This window comes from Conger conger, chromosome 18, assembly GCF_963514075.1.
Source record: "Conger conger chromosome 18, fConCon1.1, whole genome shotgun sequence".
Lineage (NCBI taxonomy): Eukaryota > Metazoa > Chordata > Actinopteri > Anguilliformes > Congridae > Conger > Conger conger.
In genome coordinates this window covers 17,318,842-17,339,575 of record NC_083777.1, presented here as the reverse complement: position 1 = coordinate 17,339,575, position 20,734 = coordinate 17,318,842, and the positions used below count along the sequence as shown (strand labels likewise).

Genomic DNA, 20,734 nt, shown 5'->3' with positions numbered 1-20,734 from the left:
ATTTTAAATATATTGATGGACATAATCTAGAGCTTCTCCAGGGATCCTCACATCACTTAGGTCTTCAACAAGCCTTGTAATTTGTTCGACAGCTCTCTATAACATTAAATTGGTTATCTGGAATGAACTGACTATCAAAAGTCTAGGTGACATTTCTGTGATATTATATTACCTGCAGCTATAACAGTGCACAGGTGCAATCAGGTAGCCTAATCTGTGTGCTTTTGAGGTGGGTCTATAAAGTAGAAAATGAAGCAGTGGTTAAGAAGTCTTGATGAAGATGATCCTCCTTGTTCATGATATGGTCTAGTACTACATACTATCAGTCTCCTTGGTTTGCCATAGTGCAGTAGAGTGTTCTCAAAGTAAACCATTTGCAGTACAATAATTAGATTGCTTAAACTGTCTCACTACAGACTTAAATGGGAAATTTGCTGTGTAAATCATATGTTAATATTAGCAATGACACTGCTTGATGAATTCTACTAAAATTGAGAGAACACACATTCATTAATAAAAACCTGTGTGCAATTACAGGATGGCTCATTTGAGCAGGCCAGATGTGGCCAACCAGGTCTTTAAATGAAAGCATGTGATTTATTTATTAGTGGCTTAAAATGTTTTTAGATTTTCATCTAAATCATAATTAGAAAACACAGAAAACCTGAATAAATAACAAATAAATTAGCTATATTGAGGTGTTTATTTAACAAACTGAGTCAACATTAAGTATACTTGGGTAAAGAAGAATGTGAACCGGCCGGGGCCTCTCTGTGTGGAGTTTGCATTTTCTGCCCGTGTTAGTGTGGGTTTCCTCCCACAGTCCAAAGACCTGCAGGTTGGGCTTATTGGAGAGTCTAAATTGCCCGTGATGGACTGGGGGGTATTCCAGGGTGTATTCCTGCCTTTTGCCCAATGTATGCTGGGATAGGCTCCAGCCCCCCTGTTCAGGATAAGTGGGTTAAGATAATGGATGGAAGGTGTTCATGATGCCATCTATCTTATATATATATATATATTCCCACAATATTTCACAGTACTCACTGTCAAAGTGTCATTTACACGAGACATTTCTGACAACAAATATGATCAGAAAGTGGAAAATAGTTTTAAAACTCAAATAAATAAACTTCTTAAGTCATTTTTATAGAACACCCCTTTAAGTGGGATTGGTTTTTGTTATGTATGGCCAAGAAGTAATCTCAAATATTATAATTTTCAAAAGAAATACAAGGAAATTTACAAATGCACCATTTGTCCAGACTAGTAGGCATATTTTAGCTAGTCCTAATGTAGCTATATGGCAGGTGTTTTTAATTCAAATATTGTTACTATTTTTAGAAACCAATTGAAATGTGTCTTGGCTCATTTGCGAAACCCCAAGGAGTTAAGCACTTGTAAACAGGCTACAGGTTGAGTACTCGTTAAGGCCTACCTGAAAACAGGAGCTTTGATTGGTAGTTCATCTCTAATTGGTGCGTATATCTGTGGTTGCTGAGTAGGGTATATAAAATCATCATCAGCAGGTAACACCATTTCAGAGAACATGCTAGTTTAAACTTAGGTGAATTATTTAGATTGATATACCAGTGTTTTAACCTTGTAATCAAGCGCTACTTTAAATGTGCTTTACTTTTTGGATTTTCTCCAATAAGTTAAGTAGTTGTCTATGGCCTATGCAAAAATAGGTGTCTGAGAATAGGTTTGTACAGCTGTGGTAATGCTGTGGAGTTATAAGACTGCTGTCAGTGGAAAACACCATTTCACTAATGAAGGAAACATCAAGGAAAAGCATTTAAATCGTCTAGCTTTATAAATATTCAGCATGGATCTTTGCAGAGTTTTTACTGAATTATTTAATTCTACACACCTGTTTTTAAGTCAAAGTAACCTACTTTGTTAATGGTCTAACTGAAAATAGAGGCTATGTTTGGTATGTAGTTTTTTTTTTAACCAAAGATCTTTCTTGAATATAAATTCTTAAATTATTTTCACCCTTGAAAAAGATGAGCATAAAAGCCAGTATTTCACAATGTTTACTGTGTCCAATTTTCAGGGTATACTTGTGCTCATCTTTCATGCTGAAAAGGAATAATTTGCAGCCAAGTCTAATGCTCCTGGTGGGGGGATAACAGGTTTTGGGACAGAATGCCTTGCTACTGGAGTTCAACACCAAACACCTTCCAACACCAAATGCACTGCTACTTTGTGTGGCCAAAAGCTATTTTTTTTTGTCTAATTTGACCAGTACACCTGGTTTCAGTGCTAATTTGCATGAAATGAAATTAAGTGATCAAAACGGCAGTGTGTCATTGATAAATCTACAGACTATTTTCTGCAGTTAATTTTAAAGGCTGTCATTCGTGGCTGATTTGAACATTTCTAAAACTAGAAATAGTGCATCGACACACCATGAATTACCCTAACTTGGCAGATGGTATTATGAAATGGTTCAGTACATTTGGGATTCATTTTAAGATCTGGTTATATTTGTTTCAGACAATAAGAGCTTGTCTACATGACTAATACTCACCAATCCTCTGGTTAAAGACTTCAAACCCTGCTATAAACTTGACTGGCTGATAAATGCACGTTAAACATTGAGACCAAATGGACGAATCTGTCACGATTTCATTTGGCTGTAATTGGGCTATCAGCTGTTTTCTATTTTTGGTAAACCTGCAGATTTGGCAAACTAGCCAGCTCCAAATACATTCTCAGTCCGTGATGCGCACACAGGCTGCGCAACGCGACTGGGAATGTGTTGTCGTCACACCCAAAGCAGCATGTGGTAGTAGCTTGCTTATCTGGAATAGACCAGACGCCTAGCCAAGCTACAGTAACAGAATTAGGCTTCTAGAAAGTCCTGGAAATGACTGGGCATTTCCCCATCTGAGTTTGGTTATTTCAACATACCTAGCAGACAGAAAACAGACTGTTAAGCCACTCACTTGGTGGATCTCTGTCTGATGATGGAAAGTTGACTTTGCTAGCTAGCTAGTTAACTGGTCTCTTAACTAAAATGAAGTATATCTAATAGCCAACTGTCTACGGCGTGGAGACAGAAATTGAACTAGCAACAGGTAAGATATTTAGTATCCATGAGCGTACATATTTGACGTAGCTAACTGGTTATCACTAGCTTAACATCACTAGCTGGCTAACAACAGAACAGAAGTTGCTGTATTAGCTAGCTAGAGAGCAGACATTGTAAAATGTGTGTATTGGTTGGTTACATGTGTCTTTATAGGTCAACTTCTGAATTAATTTGATCGGTGATATGCCAACGAAGTGTACAAGTGAAGTGTACATAGTTAATATAGTTAATGTAGTCTATTTGCGGTCCTTACATTTGCGTCTAGTTTGGATTTTTGTGAACCTATGTCAATAGCTGGCTAGCTGTAGCCGTCATCTTGTTGGGTCCTGAAACGTAGGCAGTATCTGCCTAGTTAGTTGGTTTAATGACAGACAACGTTGATTCGATAAGAAATTTGTCAACTGGACCAAATACAACGAATGACAGCGTTAGCTATAGCATTCAGTAGCGTTCGATTAGCATTTTACGACAGCCGTTTGTTTTTGCGACTCGGTATGTTGTGCTGTGGTCTTCTGCTAAAATGTTTCCGAGCATTAACTGGAACATCATGTCAAAACAGCTTTTTTTCGTTATAATATCAATAATAAATATTGATTGCCATGCAATAATAATTCATCATACAATGAGGCAGACGATATTTTAACATATAAAGAATTTTTTTTTCTAAAACTTCATAGTCGTTGTTATCAGGCCATTTGGTAATGAAGTTGCGATTCCGTTATATTATCGATCCTGTGCAGTTTTTGCCCGAGGCTGCATACGTTGAGTTCATTGACAGATGGCGAAATTATAGCGTTCACTATGTTTGCCTCGTTTGGCACTATAACCTCAATATCTCATGCGTTTCAAAACCAATCTGAATGCAATTTCGCAGGTCAATTACAATGGCAACGGGCCAACGACTGATTTGTGTTGTGGATACCATTTAACTCTTAATGTTTTATGCTATTTTATTTTGCGCTAAAATAGCTCGATGTAAATCCAATGGATCCCTACACACGACGGTCCATTATGTCCGTGATTCACAAGCATGCGTGCTTTTTGTAATTTCATGACTGTACACTTTATTAAATTTGAATTAGTTAGTTACTGGGCCGAATAAGATTATTTAAGCCAAGTTCTCAACCAAGGGTTTAATTTATCCATATTTATAATGACCTATTAAGTATTAATTGAACCTCCCGGTGTAAAAACTAAGGAAATGCATCACAACAAACTATGTCTTAAATGAAATGTTTGTATTTGCTGAAAGCCTCAAAAGATATTTAATTAAATTGATCGGCCCTAATGCTAACAACAGCCTGCTCTGTATCAAGGTTTCAGCACAGATTTCTGTCAATCAACTTTTTGTGATTAATTAAGTATGTGACCAGTTGGGCCTGCTGGGTTGCTACCTGCTGCAGAAATGTGAAACTTCTGGCACCCAGCTTACCTGTGGTATAGCAAGTAATTTGACTTAAATCCCAAATAGGTGTGCAGACGGGAAAAATATTTTAAAAGAAATTACTCCAGAATTACACCGGTCTTTCTGAGTTTAACCTATGAGGTGAAATAAGAAACTAGACATCCCCCAATCTCTGACTATTGATCTTCACAGATTGTACACTCCCTGCTGCTTTACCATAAATACCTTGGAAAGCCCTAAAGGGCACAGGAGTATAGATAGATCCACTCTTCAGAGAGCGGTTCACTCAACTTTTTTATTGAATGCCTTCGTGTCAATATTGTACACGTTTATTGCCTACTGCATCAGCCTTCCTGGTGTATTTATGGACTTAAGCGAAATATTAGTTTCATATTCGAACAGGCCATTCAAAACGCACAATTCAAGAGTGTAACAATGTTGTTGCTTAATGGGGCTGTGATGTTTTTCTGAAATAAATGCGTTCACGGGAACTATAAGCTGATTGATTGTCAGCTCATAGACTGTGGCTGAGGCCATTCTTATTGGCTTTTCATTCTAATTCACAGGAAGTAAGCTGTCTACAGCAGTGGGAACAGGAAGTGGCTGGCTGAGGCTGACAGCCATGCTGTGTTGGGGAAACACCTCCTTTGGTCAGCTTGGCTTGGGTGGGATTGATGAAGAAATCGTGGTGGAGCCCAAGGACTGTCCATTCTTTAAGGGGAAGGTGGTCTGTGAGGTTGGCTGTGGCCTTCGACACACAGCCTTTCTGTTGGGGGATGGCTCTGTGTATACTTGTGGCTGTAATGACCTTGGGCAGCTAGGTCATGAGAAATCCAGGAAAAAACCAGGTAAGCTGGCGTTGCATATAGGCATTTTGGTCGATGCTCTCACCCAGAGCAACTTATTCTGTTTTCTTTTTTGTTGAACTGAAATTCTCCCGCTCACCACAATGTAATAATTGCTAGTGTTTGTTTAACCCCCACCCCTTCAAGGCGTGGTTCTGGCCTTTCTACTGTCTGCCATGCAAATTAAGAGTTGGGACTGAAGGGGGAAGGCTTTTTTTTTATTTGCCATGACATGTGGGTGGCCTGTAGTGTAGTGGTTAAGGTACATAAGTGGGACCCGCAAGGTTGGTGGTTCGATCCCCGGTGTAGCCACAATAAGATCCGCACAGCCATTGGACCCTTAAGCAAGGCCCTTCAGCAAGGCCCTTGACCCTGCATTGGTCCAGGGGAGGATTGTCTCCCGCTTAGTCTATAATCAACTGTATGTTGCTCTGGATAAGAACAACATACAATAATGCCAATAATGTAATGTAATGAGAGAATGTAAGCTGTTGATTTCTATTGTGACTGGCCGTTTGTGCTGTGTCTCTGTAGAACAGGTGGGAGCCCTGGATGCTCAGAACATCGTGGCCGTGTCCTGCGGGGAGGCTCACACCCTGGCGCTGAATGACAAGGGCCAGGTGTTCGCCTGGGGTCTGGCCTCCGACGGGCAGCTGGGCTTCACCGGCGCAGAGGAGTGCACCCGGGTTCCTCGGTACAGCCATTTGTGGCGCTTTCCCCCACCGTTTGCTTTTTCCTGGGGGGGGGGGGGGGATTTATCGTCTGCCGTAGCCTAGTTCACTGACCCCCTTCCTCACCCCTCTGCTGAGGCTTAAACTTTTTAAAAGGTGATTCAGTTGACTTTTGGTTCTACCAGGGGAGAAAAGGGGATTGGTGGAAACTGTTAGGTATGTTCTGGTCATTTTCATAATGACACTATGAATGATTAGCATAACATGACGTTCGGAGTTGCTTAGGTTGGATTGCCCTACACTGCTGCCAGCCGCAGTCAGTACTGTTCTGGTCTAGATTCAGTTCAGCACTCATGGGATGATCTAGTCGGCAGTCTTTATTTTAACTGCATTGTGACACAAAATAGCGTTTTAGAATGGGAGGAAATAACTTGTATTAGTTTCTGAAGTGTTACTCTCTACTGGCAAAAAATGTTGACTTTCAATTTCTTTTGCTTCTTCCAACATTAGAAATGTCAAGAGCTTGTCAGAAGTTCAGATTACCCAAGTAGCGTGTGGATTCCGTCACTCCCTTGCTTTGTCGAAAGGTAAAATTGCCACTTACCTGTTTTTCATAAACCAATCATTTGACAAATTGAAAAAGTTTTCCCTTTAGCAAATGCCAACAGGGGCACTTCTGTTCAGTAAATGGGGAGTGGAAAAACTATGGGACAAGGTAGACTTGTAAAGGGCTGTCGATTTGAAATTCATTATGCTGTTCCAGGAGGAGGATGTAGAGCTTTTATAGTCATTAACATGAATGCCTTTTGGAGAAAGAATGCTTTATGGTAATGCGGGGGACCAGGAACCAAAGGTGAGTATACTTGCCCCCAGTTTCCACTTTTGAAAATGGATGGGAAATCCTGTTTCTTAAACTTGGAAACTTTGTGGGGGAACAAAGGAGCCATGTTTGGCGTCTAACGGTTAGTGGCCGGTCCCTGCTTTTTATAATGTTCAATGTGGCTACATTTATCATGACTATAATGGGGTCTAGACTCCTGGTTTTAGTCAGCCATTGACAGGGCCAGTGCAGAACCTTCAATGTCCACAATAGGACACCTGCCTGTGCTGGTAGCATGTGGTTTATTTAACATAGGGGCCCTCAATTTGGATGTACTAACACAGTTGCTGTTTATCTGTTGTCAAGCTGTAGGCTTAAACCATTTCTTCAGATTTAAGTATGTGTTTTTCTTTTTTTGAAACAGGAGGCAGTGTGTACTCTTGGGGTCAGAATAAGTACGGACAGCTGGGGTTGGGGTCTGTTGACGCAAGCAAGGCCTCTCCCAGTGTCATCCAGTCACTGCTGGGAATACCATTCGCACAGCTAGCAGCAGGGGGCGCCCACAGCTTCGCGCTTACCCTGTCCGGAGCAGTGTTTGGGTGGGGACGCAACAAGTTTGGCCAATTGGGCCTAAATGACAATAACGGTAAGGCATCTTATTGGGGTTGGCCAGATTAAGATGATGGCTGTTGTGAAGCAGCATGCATGTGCCAGAGAGGCTGTTGATACTGTAAACTAAGTTAGTCATGCTCAAAAAATAGAAATACAAGAGTTCTACACATACATTTGTTTTATGTCTGTAGGGGTGGCAACAGCCATCATGGCTAGGCAAATATTGATTGATATCGGCCTGAGAATTTCCAAAATGGACCTATGGCAGTTCATTTAGAGATGTAAAATTCAGGCTGTGCATAGGGTTTGCTCTCCCATGCAGAGCTATCACTTATCACTGTTCATTGCTCTTTGTTGAAGCACCTTCCATTTCCCGCATGAAGCTGACAAACGTTCACAATAATAATTTATTTTCTTCTGTACGTACTACGTGTTTGTACATGGCTTTTGAAAGTCTAGTTGTTGGGAAGTAATGCGTCAAGTCTGGATTGTCAACATAAAAAAAATGAAGGTTATTCATGAAAAGAGTTTTGTGTCCATTTAAAAGAACCTGCCAGTTCTTGTATTTCAGACAGACATTTTCCTGTCTTGCTGAAATCACTTCGCTCTCAGAGGGTGGTGTACATCTGCTGTGGAGAAGATCACACGGCTGCTCTGACAAAGGTAGCACCAGAAGTATATCTACATCCTCATTCACACTCTCCCTTTTAACATCCATTCTCAAGACCTGTGTGGTGAAACGTTTCAGGTCCATACCATGTTCTTCCCTTTTTAAATGTATTTTGAAATGCAGTGCACCAATATTTCAACATTTCCCTTGTCTCTCACTCCCATGGTTCATTGCGAAGCCCTTGTCAACAATGTTGCCATGTCCATAATCTTAGTTTATTTTCAGAGACTACAACCCTGAAATTAATGATGTTATGAATCAGTTTTCTTCCTGTTCTGTCAGTGGAATGATATTTTTGTAAAAACTGTTTGCAGGAGGGAGGAGTGTTTACATTTGGGGCCGGGGGATATGGTCAACTGGGGCATAACAGCACAAACCACGAGATCAACCCCCGCAAGGTGTTTGAGCTCATGGGAAATGTAGTTGCACAGATTGCCTGTGGTAGGTAAGTACAGAAAGTAATTCATCAACATTGTAAGTAAAGGAAGCATGTCTTTGTTTCACCGCTACATTTTTGGAACAGCGGTAACATTTTTTAACACTTTTCCCAAAAAACAGAAAAGCAATGATCATCACTTAGAAACCCTGTCCAGTTGCCTACACATTTTTGGAATAAAATAAAAATGTCTGTCTTATTCTTTTTCAAATTTCCTGTTCCAGCTCTGTCTGCCCCCAAATGACATTGCTTCAAATGCCGTCTTTTTCACTTCTAATCCTAACAATTGGGAAAAGACAGACTGGAACCAGCTTCGTAATGACAGTGGCATTGGATCGCTTGATAGAGATGGATGACATCTAGTGACTTCTACCTATTTTACCTAGCACATCATTTCTTATGGATGCACACAGTTGTGGAATGTAACATTCTAACTGGTCAAGTGGCATTTTTAAGAATCATATCACATGTGGTTGTCTAATTTACTAGATATGCAAATGACATTGCATTTTGCACGAAGGAGTTGTGTACACACGTCTGTGAATGTAACGTGCGTCTGAAAATGTAGCTTCCATATATAGCTGATAGATTAGTGAGGTAATTGTCCTAATGTTGTTGTGTATTTTTTTGGCATTGAATAAGGCAGCACACATTAGCATTCGTCCCTTCCTCTGGAAAGATTGACTCGTTTGGACTTGGAGGAAACGGGCAGCTTGGCACTCGATCCACATGCAACAGGAAAAGCCCGGCTCCAGTGAAGGGCACCAGGATGTTAAACAATGGTCCCAGTGCCCTGAGCACAGGTGAGCACACGTCACCGAGCGGGATCTGGGGCTGCTGCTGCTGCCATCTGTGGCTCTCTCGCTCTTTCTCGCTCTTTCCCGCTCTCTCGCTCTTTCTCGCTTTCTCTCATGTTCTCATTCTCGCTCTTTCTCGCCTTCTCTCGCTCTCTGTCACTCAGCAGATTATTTTCATATTCAAACCCCTCCCCCTCCATGCAAATGAATCACAACTCACTGGAAACGCATGGGATAGGGATTGAGAAAAACATGTCCCAAAAAGATATCAACATTTTGGAGGGGGTCATCGGCTTCAAATGAGTGCTGATTCCCGTATGAATGAAGCTGATGTTTGTTCCTTCTGTTGGTGGCACAGTTATTCTGGTAAATTCCATGCCTGTTTTCTCTCTCAGGTGGTCCTCAGTGCTTCAATGTGAAGAGAATATTTGCTGGTGGAGACCAGAGCTTTGCCCACTACTCCTCTTCTCAGGTTGGGTACACATTCAGATTTGTTGCTGCTGAGTGTTGCCAGTGGTTAAATTCAGTTTCGGATGAAAATCGACAAGATTTAAAATGAATACTGACAATATTTCAAATGAAGATTGTCAATATTCATTGGAAAAATTTGAAATGCTGAATTTGACATTGTAGTTCAAGATGTTTGGTCACTTGGATTAAAAGCATTACAAATATATTACAGTATTTGGGAGATTCATGTTTATGCAATTAAGATGAAGTTTCAAAATGCAAGTTTCAAACTTGCTTTATTTCAGAATTCCATGCTTATAGATGTCCGGGTACCTGACCCTGGCAAACACCTTTTTACACTGAACCCCGATATTATTCAGCGTTGGCTGAGTCATGCACAAGGACGACTGCCTCAGGAGATTGCCAAGTACCCTTTCCTTTCTTTTAAAATTCATATTTTAAAAATGACAATCCTATGTCAGCGCACAACTGTTGACATTGACACAAACACGCATACAATCTATTTGGATGCTCTCCAAAAGTATGGGAATGGTAGAGTGAAGTTTGTTTTGTTTGCTGTATACTTAAGGCACTGGTTTAAAAGGGATATGAGAAGAAAGCACAGACAGTAGTTTTATTTCATAGCATTTTCATGCATATAGGATTTGCTATTTTACAGAAAAGGGTTTTCTTTTTTTTTTTCTTTTTTCCCCAAAATGAAATTTTCACGCCACCATTCCCATTCTTTCAGCGTGCACTGTGTGTGCGTGTCTGAATATGTATATATGTGGTTTTAGAAATTGCAGCTAGTCTTATTTGGCCAAGTATACGATGTAAATGGTTATGTCTAGCTAAATTAATAAATATATATATATAATTCAAAGTATATACAAATATGAAGGACAGTTAAGATTTTTTAAATGTATTTTCTTCCCCAAAAAAACATTTCAGTAAACTGTACATGAAACAAATGCTTCAAGACATTTATAATAGGCCTTTCGTTTTGGACTAAGGCATGTTTGCAAATTGTCTGAGCTTTGCAATTGCCATAGATCCTGCAGAGATCTGTTTACTGGGGTTGAGATGGAATTGCTTGTGCATGTGTTCATTTGGAAATGGGAATTAATGAAGCGTATTTATTCTTTCTGTCTGTTTAGTGAGATTGAGACCGTGTTCTCTTCTGCAAGTTGCCTCAATGGGAGCTTTTTGTCTGAAAGGTAATGGCACCTGTGACAGAATGCTTTTTAATCTCCCCTCAGTGCTTTTAAGTATGCTAATAATGAGTATTAATTCATGCTCTTCGGTTAATCGCTGTTAGAAAAATCTGCAACTTTAAAGCTATAATGTCTCACTCATAAGTGGGGCGCTGAAAAGAGTGCACCAGTGTTTGAGGCTCATGAGAAAGTTTAAAATGATAAATGCTGAAAGGTTTTCAAACCTTCAGGGCAGAGCTCACAAAGGTGGAACAAACAGATGATGTTTAGGATTAAAAGAAATCCAATTGAATCTGAGCGGCTCTTTGATAAGTCCAGGTATGGGCAAATGCATCAGTAAAAAAAACTTGAGCGTTGAGAAACGGAGTAAAGCATTGGTAATCAATGATTTGTATTTGGCTTGCTCTGAGAGATGAGTAGCTCTGTTGTGACATAATTTATGGGATCTAGTCAATAACTCAACAGACAAAAATGTGTTTAAAAAAAAAAATGATATGCACCTCATTTGGAGAGTGAGAAATATCTTAAGCTGTATATTTGTACAGTTTTCCCTTTGCACTGAAATGGAGATGAATGGTCATGTCATGGTTGGTTTTTGATAGCTCCATTTTAATGTATGTGTTCAGTTTTCCCAGGCTGTTTGTTATGTGTGATGAAAGACATTTTGGGTGCATAAAGCTTGCTGGGTTTCTAATGGCTGGTACTGAATATGGCACTCAGGGGTTAGACAATGCACTTCACGTAGCCCCAGAGCAGCATGTCTCAGTCTAGCGTTATTGATATGATACCGCGTGTGCCACTTATTTATTCGTCCATCAATTTCCTCCAGCCATCCGGATCATTACAACACGAGCAGCAGATGTTCAGGAGTGGACATGAATGCAGCGCGCCTCCTGTTTCACAAGCTGAACCAGCCCAACTTCTCACACATCACACAGCAGGTGAGCGTTTGCGCGGGGATTATATCCCATCGATCGGAGGCGTGAGGGCAAGTGGAGTGCCTCTCTCTGCTGGGAAACTGTTCCAGCCTGTGCGTGTTCCCTTCGCTCTGGTATCAGATTGTCACCGCGTCCGTACTGACGGCGACTCCCACCCCGCAGGGAGCGTCCGTCATTATGTGTAGTGTCATTTGGACAGAGTTGGGGGAGAACCCAAAATGTACATGCTATGAAATTGCCTTTTCTATGATTACATACCCGCTTGTGTTGTATTTATAAATAAGTCCTCTGTTTCCTTGTATATTTTATTAATGATATTTAGTTTTTCTCTCTTAGATTGCTGCCAGTTTAGAGAAGGCCCTTATCCCCCGGCTCCTCAGCTCTCCTCCCGACATCGAAGCCCTGCGCCTCTACCTCACGCTGCCTGAATGCCCGCTGTTCCACGACCCCAACACTTTCCAAACCCTCGCTATCCCATTAGGCAAGGCTGTCATCAGCCTGAAACCGGCTCCACTAAAGGTCCTAGGTAAGGAATTTTCTTGTTAATTATGTCTTCATCAGACCACGTAACCAAGGAAGAACATTTAGTATTTTATAGTCATTGATTGATTTGAATTTCTCTCTCAGGATTATACAAGACCCAGTAAAGGTATTTTCTGTGGGTGGTGGTGGTAATGGTAATAATATAATAATCATCATCATCATGACTAATATTATAATAATGTTTGAAATAATATTGACTAATATATAGCCGGTAATACAAATAATATTATTAGTAATGATACTGACTCAAAATTTGACTCTAAAAGCTCAGAAAAGAATGTTGAGCTTTTGAAATATGGAAAAATCTCCAACACTGCGTATTTTATGATTTATTTATTTTTTTGCTTTTAGGTTTAAGGATATAATTAAGGATTGATTCAAAATACTTATTTTTTTATTAAATAAAAAGAGAAGGGCGAAGTTGTAAGTTGCTTGTTGGGTTGAATGGTATGAAGTGCTCTGTAATCAAAAAATCAAAAATCTATTCATCCGTAAAGAAAATATGACATCAAACCACTAACTTTGCTTTTAAGTTTAGCTTCTCGGGGGCGGACTAATTAAATATTTGATTTGTTTCTGATATTCAGAAAATTGGTGGTCCAAACTTGAGCCTCCAGTCTTCCAAAGACTTGTGGACCTGTACAAGGAGGTGGTGGTGAACCTCTTGAGGATACAGAAGATTGGCATCGCCCATTCAGAGCACAGAACGCTCACCAGCTTTCTGCATACTGCCCTGAAGTTCCTGGAGATTCTGCATGTTGTGAGTGGGAAAATAATATTTATATTAAGTGTTGGAATAATATTAGTGCAAATTGTTTTGATGTAGTCTAATTTAAGATTGAGGATGTTTTGATGCATTACTGCAGGCCACCAAGCCATGGATTTGGCAAAAGTACATGATTGCATTGGTATTACAGGTGAATGAAAGAGCGGGTCATATCCTACAGTATGACCGATTCTACATTCAAGAGTTGGGTGAGCTCATTGACATCAGAGGTGACTACATCAACTGGATTCAGCAGATGTACTCAGGGGTAAGTATTGTGTTCGAAGTACATTTATGGCTCTTTAAAAATGTAATAAGCCTAAACAATTACATTTTGAGGCTGTGTCCACGTTTGCTATTTCATGAGTTGTGAAATTACCTTTTATTTTTAATTATTTTTATTTGAAAACCAATCTTCATACCAAAAACGTATGGGATCCCTGGACTTTGTATCTATTGACCATGTCATTCGTTGTAGTAGCAATAGCTATGGAAGTTGTAGTTCATACGTACGAAATTGCACAAAAATTGTGTTGGGTTTGACTGAAATTGAATGTCCCATGTTTTTAAGGAAATGTTTGTCATCTCAGGTACTGGAGTATCCTCTTACCATGTGCAGATACCCATTTGTATTTGATGCCCAAGCCAAAACCGCCTTGCTACAGACTGATGCAATGTTACAGATGCAGGTGAGGATATACATCACTGAAAAGTGGCACAAATTCAGTTGATGCCACAAAGAGTAGATGCACATACTAAACTAATATCCCAGTGACTGATGAGGACACCATGCTCTAGAAGACATTATGGTCCTGACATTGGCAAAATGTATCTGATTGAAAATTTGGGTATCTAATCGTCTTGTGAGTTAAATGGATGAATAAGCCTCCCCTGATTCTGGTACATCTGATTGGGAGCGGGGTTAATATAAAACCTTTTTAAAGCAACTCATTATGAGTATGTTATGGACTGAAATATCTGCATTTTTGGCTAAATGCACACTGCCTGTAAATGTAAATATTCCTTTTAGATGTAGTTGTACATTTTGGTTTTTCCCAAGTCTAAGCAGTCGGCACTGGCTGGCTTTGTTTCTTTGGCCAGATGGCAGTAGACCAGGCCCAGAGGCAGAACTTCTCGTCCCTCTTCTTGCCTGTGGTGGAGTCGGTGGACCCCTGCCTGATGCTCATTGTCAGGAGGGAGAACATCGTGGAGGACACGGTCGAGGTCCTCAGGAAGTCCAAAAATGTTGACTACAAGAAGCCCCTGAAGGTGTGACTGCAGTCATTTTGAGAACTTCACCGTTTGCAGTCAATGTTGTGGCATTCATCGTCTTGTATTCTACATTTTTATGTTGCACGTTTTACGGGGAGCCAGATATTTGTGCTTATGCAGTACTCAGTTTAAGGTTACACTTCTGGAGGCTGGGTTCAAACCTAGGGTTGTTCAGTGTGGTTTATTTACTTTTTTGTTTGTGTTTTAGGTGATTTTTGTTGGGGAAGAGGCGGTGGATGCAGGAGGTGTTAGAAAGGAGTTCTTCTTGCTTATAATGAGAGAGCTTCTTGATCCTAAATATGGAATGTTTAGGTACTATGAGGAATCGAGGCTAATCTGGTTTTCCAACAAGGTAAATATGTCTGTCAGTGGTTATTTGTGTGGTATTTACAATACATTGTTGCCATTGGTGAAGTAGGAACAATAAACAAAACCAAGCATCTGGAGTTTGCCAACCTCATTGGTATTGTATGGCAAAAGAAGAAAAGCATACATGGAGAAGCACCTCATACTGACTTTCAAATATGACAGTGGGTCATTGATTTTTTTAAAGATGTTTTGCTGCCTCTGCTCCAGGGGCACTATTTAAGTGGCACTTAATGGCACAATGAATTCAACAAAGTACCAGGACAATTCGGCAGAAGTTCTGATGGTCTCTGCTTTGAAGCTGCCCACACATTAGTCAGTCTCCAAACATTAACAAATCTCCTCAAACTGAAGAAGGGGGCACCCAAGGATATCAATGATTCTGTAAAGTTCTGCGTAGAGGAATGGTCAAATCTTTCCATGTGCCTTTCCAAATCTTTCCTTCACACATCACAATGTATACCTAAAGACTCGCTTCTGTCATCTTTGCCAGAGGTGGGGTCAAAACGTATTAAACCAGGGGTGGCAATAATAGTGGCACCTGTCACACCTGGGGAAATGTCTGTGTGTATATATGCACGCTACTTTACACTTGTTGAAAAGGAAGGTTTATTTCAATAATGGTATTCTTTTATAGTATATAGTATGTTTTGCATATTTCTGAAGGGTGCCAATAATGCTGTATATTCTGAACATGTCTGGATGTAAGGCTGTGGGGGGGAAAATGCTATGTATTCTACATGATTATTTCTATATAAAATATTTTTCTGTTAGACATTTGAAGACATAGATTTGTTCCATCTGATTGGAGTCGTCTGTGGACTGGCCATCTACAACCTGACTATCGTGGAGCTGAACTTCCCTGTGGCACTTTACAAAAAACTGCTGAAGCGGAAGCCAACATTGGATGATTTGAAGGAGCTCATGCCTGATGTTGGAAGGTTAGACATGGCCTTTCAGAATCACTGCTGCTACCCAACTAAAAAAAGCTTCATGCATTTAAAAACATCTCAGGGGTTGCCGATGATAAACCTTGCCAAAAATATAAACAATGCCGTCTAGGAGCTTCACTTAGACCCCTAAATACTCCTCTCATATTTCTGCTTTATCTTTGATTAGTCGGTTTTAACCTAGACAGACATTTTGTTGCATAGCCCTTCATGTCATAAGATATTTGTGTGTTTAACAATCGTTCTACGACTCTTGTCTGTTCAGGAATTTGCAGCTCCTGTTGGATTACACTGAAGACGATGTGGAGGAGGCCTTTTGTTTGAACTTTGCCGTGAGTGTTAATGCTCAAATCAGTTCTGCCCTTTTAAAAATTGGCCAGTACTACACAACTGGGTTTTTTAATTCTGGGTACTATTGGGTGCTTTCAAAATGAATTCCAGATAACATGAGAATGAGTATCTAAAGACTCAAAAAGCCTGATCTCCTCCGGTTCGTCTTTTCTTTTTTGGATTCCTTTTCAGTATCCTTCAGTAGAAAGCCTGTAAGATTGAAGCTTTGTCTTTTTAGGTCACAGTGGAAAATTATGGTGCAACAGAAGTATTTGAACTTATCCAAGATGGTATGAACATCAGCGTGAATAATTCAAACAGGTATCTGTGTCTGATCTACATGATTTTATTAATTTTTTTTGTTATTGGTTACACCGCTTTTATACTAAGCATTGTTTATTTTTTTTAGGCAGGAATATGTTGCTGCATATGTGGACTACATTTTCCACATGTCCGTAGCAGAGCTGTTTGAAGCATTCTTCGCTGGATTCCATAAAGTCTGTGGAGGAAAAGTTCTTCAGCTGTTTCAACCCAATGAACTCCAGGCAATGGTCATTGGAAACACAAACTATGACTGGAAAGAACTGGAAAGGGTGAGCTTCAGAACTGGTTCATTGACTCCTTGTAAAATCAAGTAGCCATTTTGTTCATTTCCAAGAAAACACACTTTCACAGCAAGGAACAGGTGTGCAAGTACTGTTTTTCGTTCCCAGTACTAATCAAATGACTCGCAAGTCGCTTCCAACTGCCTGGAAGAGAATGTAAGATAGCAATGCCTGAACATGTATGAATATAAAATGTATATATGAGTATTTCTTTTTTCCCAATGCATTGTTTCAGTAATTTAGTTTTTTCACAAAAAATACCAATAAGACGTGTATGGAACTTTTCCACAGGGTACTGAATACAAAGGAGAATACTGGCGTGAACATCCAACAATAAAATACTTTTGGGAAGTTTTCCATGAGCTGCCTTTGGAGAAGAAGAAAAAGTTTCTTTGTGAGTATTTCTCTTCATGGTGGTTAAAGTCCAATGCAGTATGTTGGACTGCAATGTGAATTAAATGAGCCGTTTCATGTCCTCATACCAGTTAGTGACTGACACGTGTGTCTTTGCTTTGCTCTCCTTGGGGTAGTGTTTCTGACCGGAAGTGACCGTATCCCCATCTTGGGAATGAAGAGCCTGACTCTGGTCATTCAGCCGACAGGAGGGGGGGACCAGTACCTGCCTGTGGCACACACCTGCTTTAATCTGCTGGACCTGCCCAAGTACAGCAGCAAAGACGTGCTAGAGGCCAAGCTTATGCAAGCCATCAATCACTACGAGGGCTTTAGCCTGGTCTGAGAACCTCATTCAAATCCACTGCGAAGATCATACAGACGATGAATAAATACCAAGGCCTCAGATCGCCAGAAAAAAGGCTGACAAAGGTCTGACCTACAACACATCTATGCTTTAGCATTTAAGGCATTTTTCTTTTTTGTTTTCCCCCTACTTGCCTGCCTGAATTCTGCCAAAAGGATGAGAAACGACACACTTTTCTGAATGAGTGAATGGACTCTATTATACAATGCAGTATTCCCACCCATCTGTTTAAAAGCAAATGCTTTGTGCTTCAGGACATTAATGGGGTTTCAAAAATGAGCTTAAGTATTTCAACAACCACTTGTTTGTATTTTCAGTATCCTTTTTGATTTTTATTATTGATAGATATTGAAAGCTTCCCACGCAAGTGCACCAACTTCAGTGAATGAACACTATTTTCACATTGTCTTAAATCAATGGTAAATTATACAATGAATTATCTCCCCCCTCCCAGTATTTTGACAAATAATCTGTAGTGAAAGGAAATGCAACAGCATTCAAATGAACATTTTATTCCAGCTTCTATTTTGAAAAGGGGATGTAAAACTAGATTCTACAGTTGAAAATAAACCAAGCTCTTGAGTGTTTATGTTGTCAGTGACCCAAGTTCTTGATTCAAATCTATACTTTTTGAGGACTTCACTTGTTCTGCATTTAAGTTTGGTTTAAGTGATCCTAAGCAAAAATACAAGGATCTGTTCCACTTAGTTCCCTTAAGAACTAGTAAAATATTTCTGTGAATGAATTCATATTTCAGCCATTTTATAAAAGAAAGATTTGATATTCAAAATGACTAATGGCATCAAAATATTTATAAGATGAGCATTTTATTGAATAAACCGTGATATAGTCAGCCGTGAATCACCCGTATGATTTTACGTGTTCTGATTTGGGAACGCGAAGGCTCGATGTTGGGTCCCGCGCTGGCTAGTGCGGGAGCTCGTGGTGAACCATTTTGTAGTGCGCGCCGCAGGACGGACAACGCTGGGGGTTTCCCTCGTGAAGCCAGAACCATACGATTTGCGTGTTGTCTTCTTCACCTGGAAAGGCAAGATCGCATCTTGTGAGTTTTCACCCTTTCGAAATCATTCGCATGGAAGCATAATGTTTACATCCATAATTACGTTGGAAATGTGTAGAGCCCCTAGCAAAAGGCATATTAGTCAGTCTCATCTCTTTCACTCACAAAATTGAGTATTTATTTTATTCATTCTGTGTGTGTGTGTTGCATATTACAAGGCAGGTGCTTACACAGGCAGCCGACCAGCCTCTTGGTGCCAATACAAGGCACGATGTGGGGATCGTCTTTCGTTCCTTCATAGTGCTTGGGCTTCAAAATGCTGTATGGGTCCTGCGGCAAATGGAGACCATGAAATGAAGGCAGATGTTGTGTCTAATGACAATTATTTTGCTGTTTTGATCCAATGTTGTCAGTACCTTGAACACCATACAGGCACAATTGGAAAAAAATTATTGGACGACCATACATGTAAAATGCTCTCAAGGCCTCGTTCAGTAATTGGGCCAATCCTACCTGTCCCTTCTTCAAACCTTGCATGGTATGGCGCTCGAGCCCGGTCGCCTGCTCTTCATCCGTTGGAATGCCTGAAATGCAGCATGAGTGGTGTGATGCTAGTCCTTTTGAATGCATTATATAAAAATGCTGTGTGTTTTTGCTTTTGAAAGGTTATTGCATACAACCTGCCTCTGAGCAGTAAACACAAATACGCCTACTCTTGGTTACTTGAAAGTTGTGCATGTGGGAATTGTAATTAGCTTAGTTGTGAATCTGAAAAGTATAGGATTTAAGAGATAGGCTAAGGTCGCAAGACCTATTCTTTAAACTGACATTCACGTAGTCCACGGTCTCTCTGTAAGTTAAAGTGCAATAAATAAATTCGCTGCCCGCGAAAGCCGTCATAGGCCTGGCAAAGTATATATCAAGGCTTATAAGCCAATAACATTTCTGGAACAGTTTGCAGCATTGAACATATGCCAGAAAAGGTGGGTGTCTAGAACCACATGACACGGGAACAAACTCCTGGTGACCTTGATTGACTTCAACATTAGCTATAGTTTAGCTAACATATTTATTAATAACGTGTAAGACTTATAAGCGTCAGTTTTTCATTTTAATCACATTTATGTATGGTAGCCAATAGAAACACCCGGTCACATTTTCAAAGCCTAACTTACGCGTCAAACCAAACTTAATCACCCATGTCTATGCAGGGGGGAAATAAAGGGTAATGTTAAGATTATACTCGACGTTCTTGTACGTCGTCAGTAGGTCCTATTGTTTTGATATATATATACGTTTCATCATGACCTTAATTGTTGCGCGATTCAATAAACACCATCTGTTAATGTGTTTGCGTCTTGAAAATGCAATACAAGTGCGCGGCTTGTTTGGCTTCAATTTTTAGTTGCACTGGTATACGCTTTAAGCTGCATTTTATTAGGCTACTTACCCTGCAATGTCCCCATAGCACGGAGAGCTGGTGCTCTCATAGACGGTTTAAAACTCACTAAACGCACTGCAGAGCAGGGAATCCGGAGAAACATTTTGCTGGCCATTGCTAGTTCAACTGTCCAACTGTCAGACGGTACTCGAACTGAAACTGTCTTGCTGCTCTGCCTCACGGAAATAGCTTACCTCATTTCCCCTATCGGAGAGCAATATTTGATTGACATTAAATAGTAGCCATTCATAGAGGAAAGATGGACAAATGTTCACCAATGAGTGAATGTCTCCGCTGCAGGCATTCATCTTCACCGTTATCGGGTGCAACCATATTATCAAAATTAGCAAAACGACGTCTTCATTGCCGCAATTGCTGGTTTTGTGCACCTAACTATATGGCTTTGTGTCGCCGTCTAACGGGACTGTGCTCACGCTGTTCAAGAAGATAGGCGAATCGGTCATATAAATCCAAATGATCTACAGGCGTCTCCGACCCAGCATCAAAGATTTTACTCTCCCTGCATCCTTCCAACCTTACAACTACTTTACGCGATAAACGCACCAAAGGATACACGTAGGTTATCTGAGTTCTGTAAAGTGCAATTCAGTGGTCGCCATGTGAAGATCATTTCAGGTCTAATTACAATGGCTACAGTATAATGTCTATCGTAAACTACATGTAGTTTATCTGCCGAATAGCTCTACTCTGGTCGCACTTTTCTT

At 40.2% G+C, this 20,734-nt stretch overlaps 2 protein-coding genes across 4 annotated transcripts; one reads left to right on the top strand and one right to left on the bottom strand.

Annotated features, from left to right (window-relative positions):
- The first annotated feature begins 1,446 nt into the window (after positions 1–1,446).
- Positions 1,447–18,134, top strand: herc4 (HECT and RLD domain containing E3 ubiquitin protein ligase 4). Of its 3 annotated transcripts, none has more exons than XM_061227577.1 (24): positions 1,447–1,526; positions 5,069–5,350; positions 5,882–6,041; positions 6,529–6,605; positions 7,263–7,484; positions 8,022–8,113; positions 8,435–8,565; positions 9,199–9,359; positions 9,749–9,825; positions 10,109–10,230; positions 10,961–11,020; positions 11,847–11,958; positions 12,292–12,481; positions 13,086–13,258; positions 13,416–13,532; positions 13,855–13,953; positions 14,366–14,533; positions 14,745–14,888; positions 15,677–15,843; positions 16,118–16,184; positions 16,421–16,503; positions 16,592–16,775; positions 17,079–17,181; positions 17,318–18,134. In XM_061227577.1, the coding sequence occupies exons 2-24, from the start codon at positions 5,125–5,127 to the stop codon at positions 17,524–17,526; spliced, it is 3,144 nt and encodes a 1,047-aa protein (XP_061083561.1). In that variant the 5' UTR covers positions 1,447–1,526; positions 5,069–5,124; the 3' UTR covers positions 17,527–18,134. The 3 variants fall into 3 exon arrangements, with proteins under 3 accessions (XP_061083561.1, XP_061083562.1, XP_061083560.1); XM_061227576.1 differs by lacking the exon at positions 1,447–1,526 and adding an exon at positions 2,747–3,083; XM_061227578.1 differs by lacking the exons at positions 1,447–1,526; positions 13,416–13,532; positions 13,855–13,953; ... (6 more) ...; positions 17,079–17,181; positions 17,318–18,134 and adding exons at positions 2,744–3,083; positions 12,583–12,604 and having other exon boundaries at positions 13,086–13,209.
- On the bottom strand, positions 18,044–20,209 carry LOC133117989 (cytochrome c oxidase subunit 5B, mitochondrial). Its single transcript, XM_061227579.1, has 4 exons — positions 20,019–20,209; positions 19,082–19,152; positions 18,799–18,898; positions 18,044–18,587 (listed from the first exon to the last, which is right to left on the bottom strand). The coding sequence occupies exons 1-4, from the start codon at positions 20,122–20,124 to the stop codon at positions 18,475–18,477; spliced, it is 390 nt and encodes a 129-aa protein (XP_061083563.1). The 5' UTR covers positions 20,125–20,209; the 3' UTR covers positions 18,044–18,474.
- Positions 20,210–20,734: the final 525 nt, after the last annotated feature.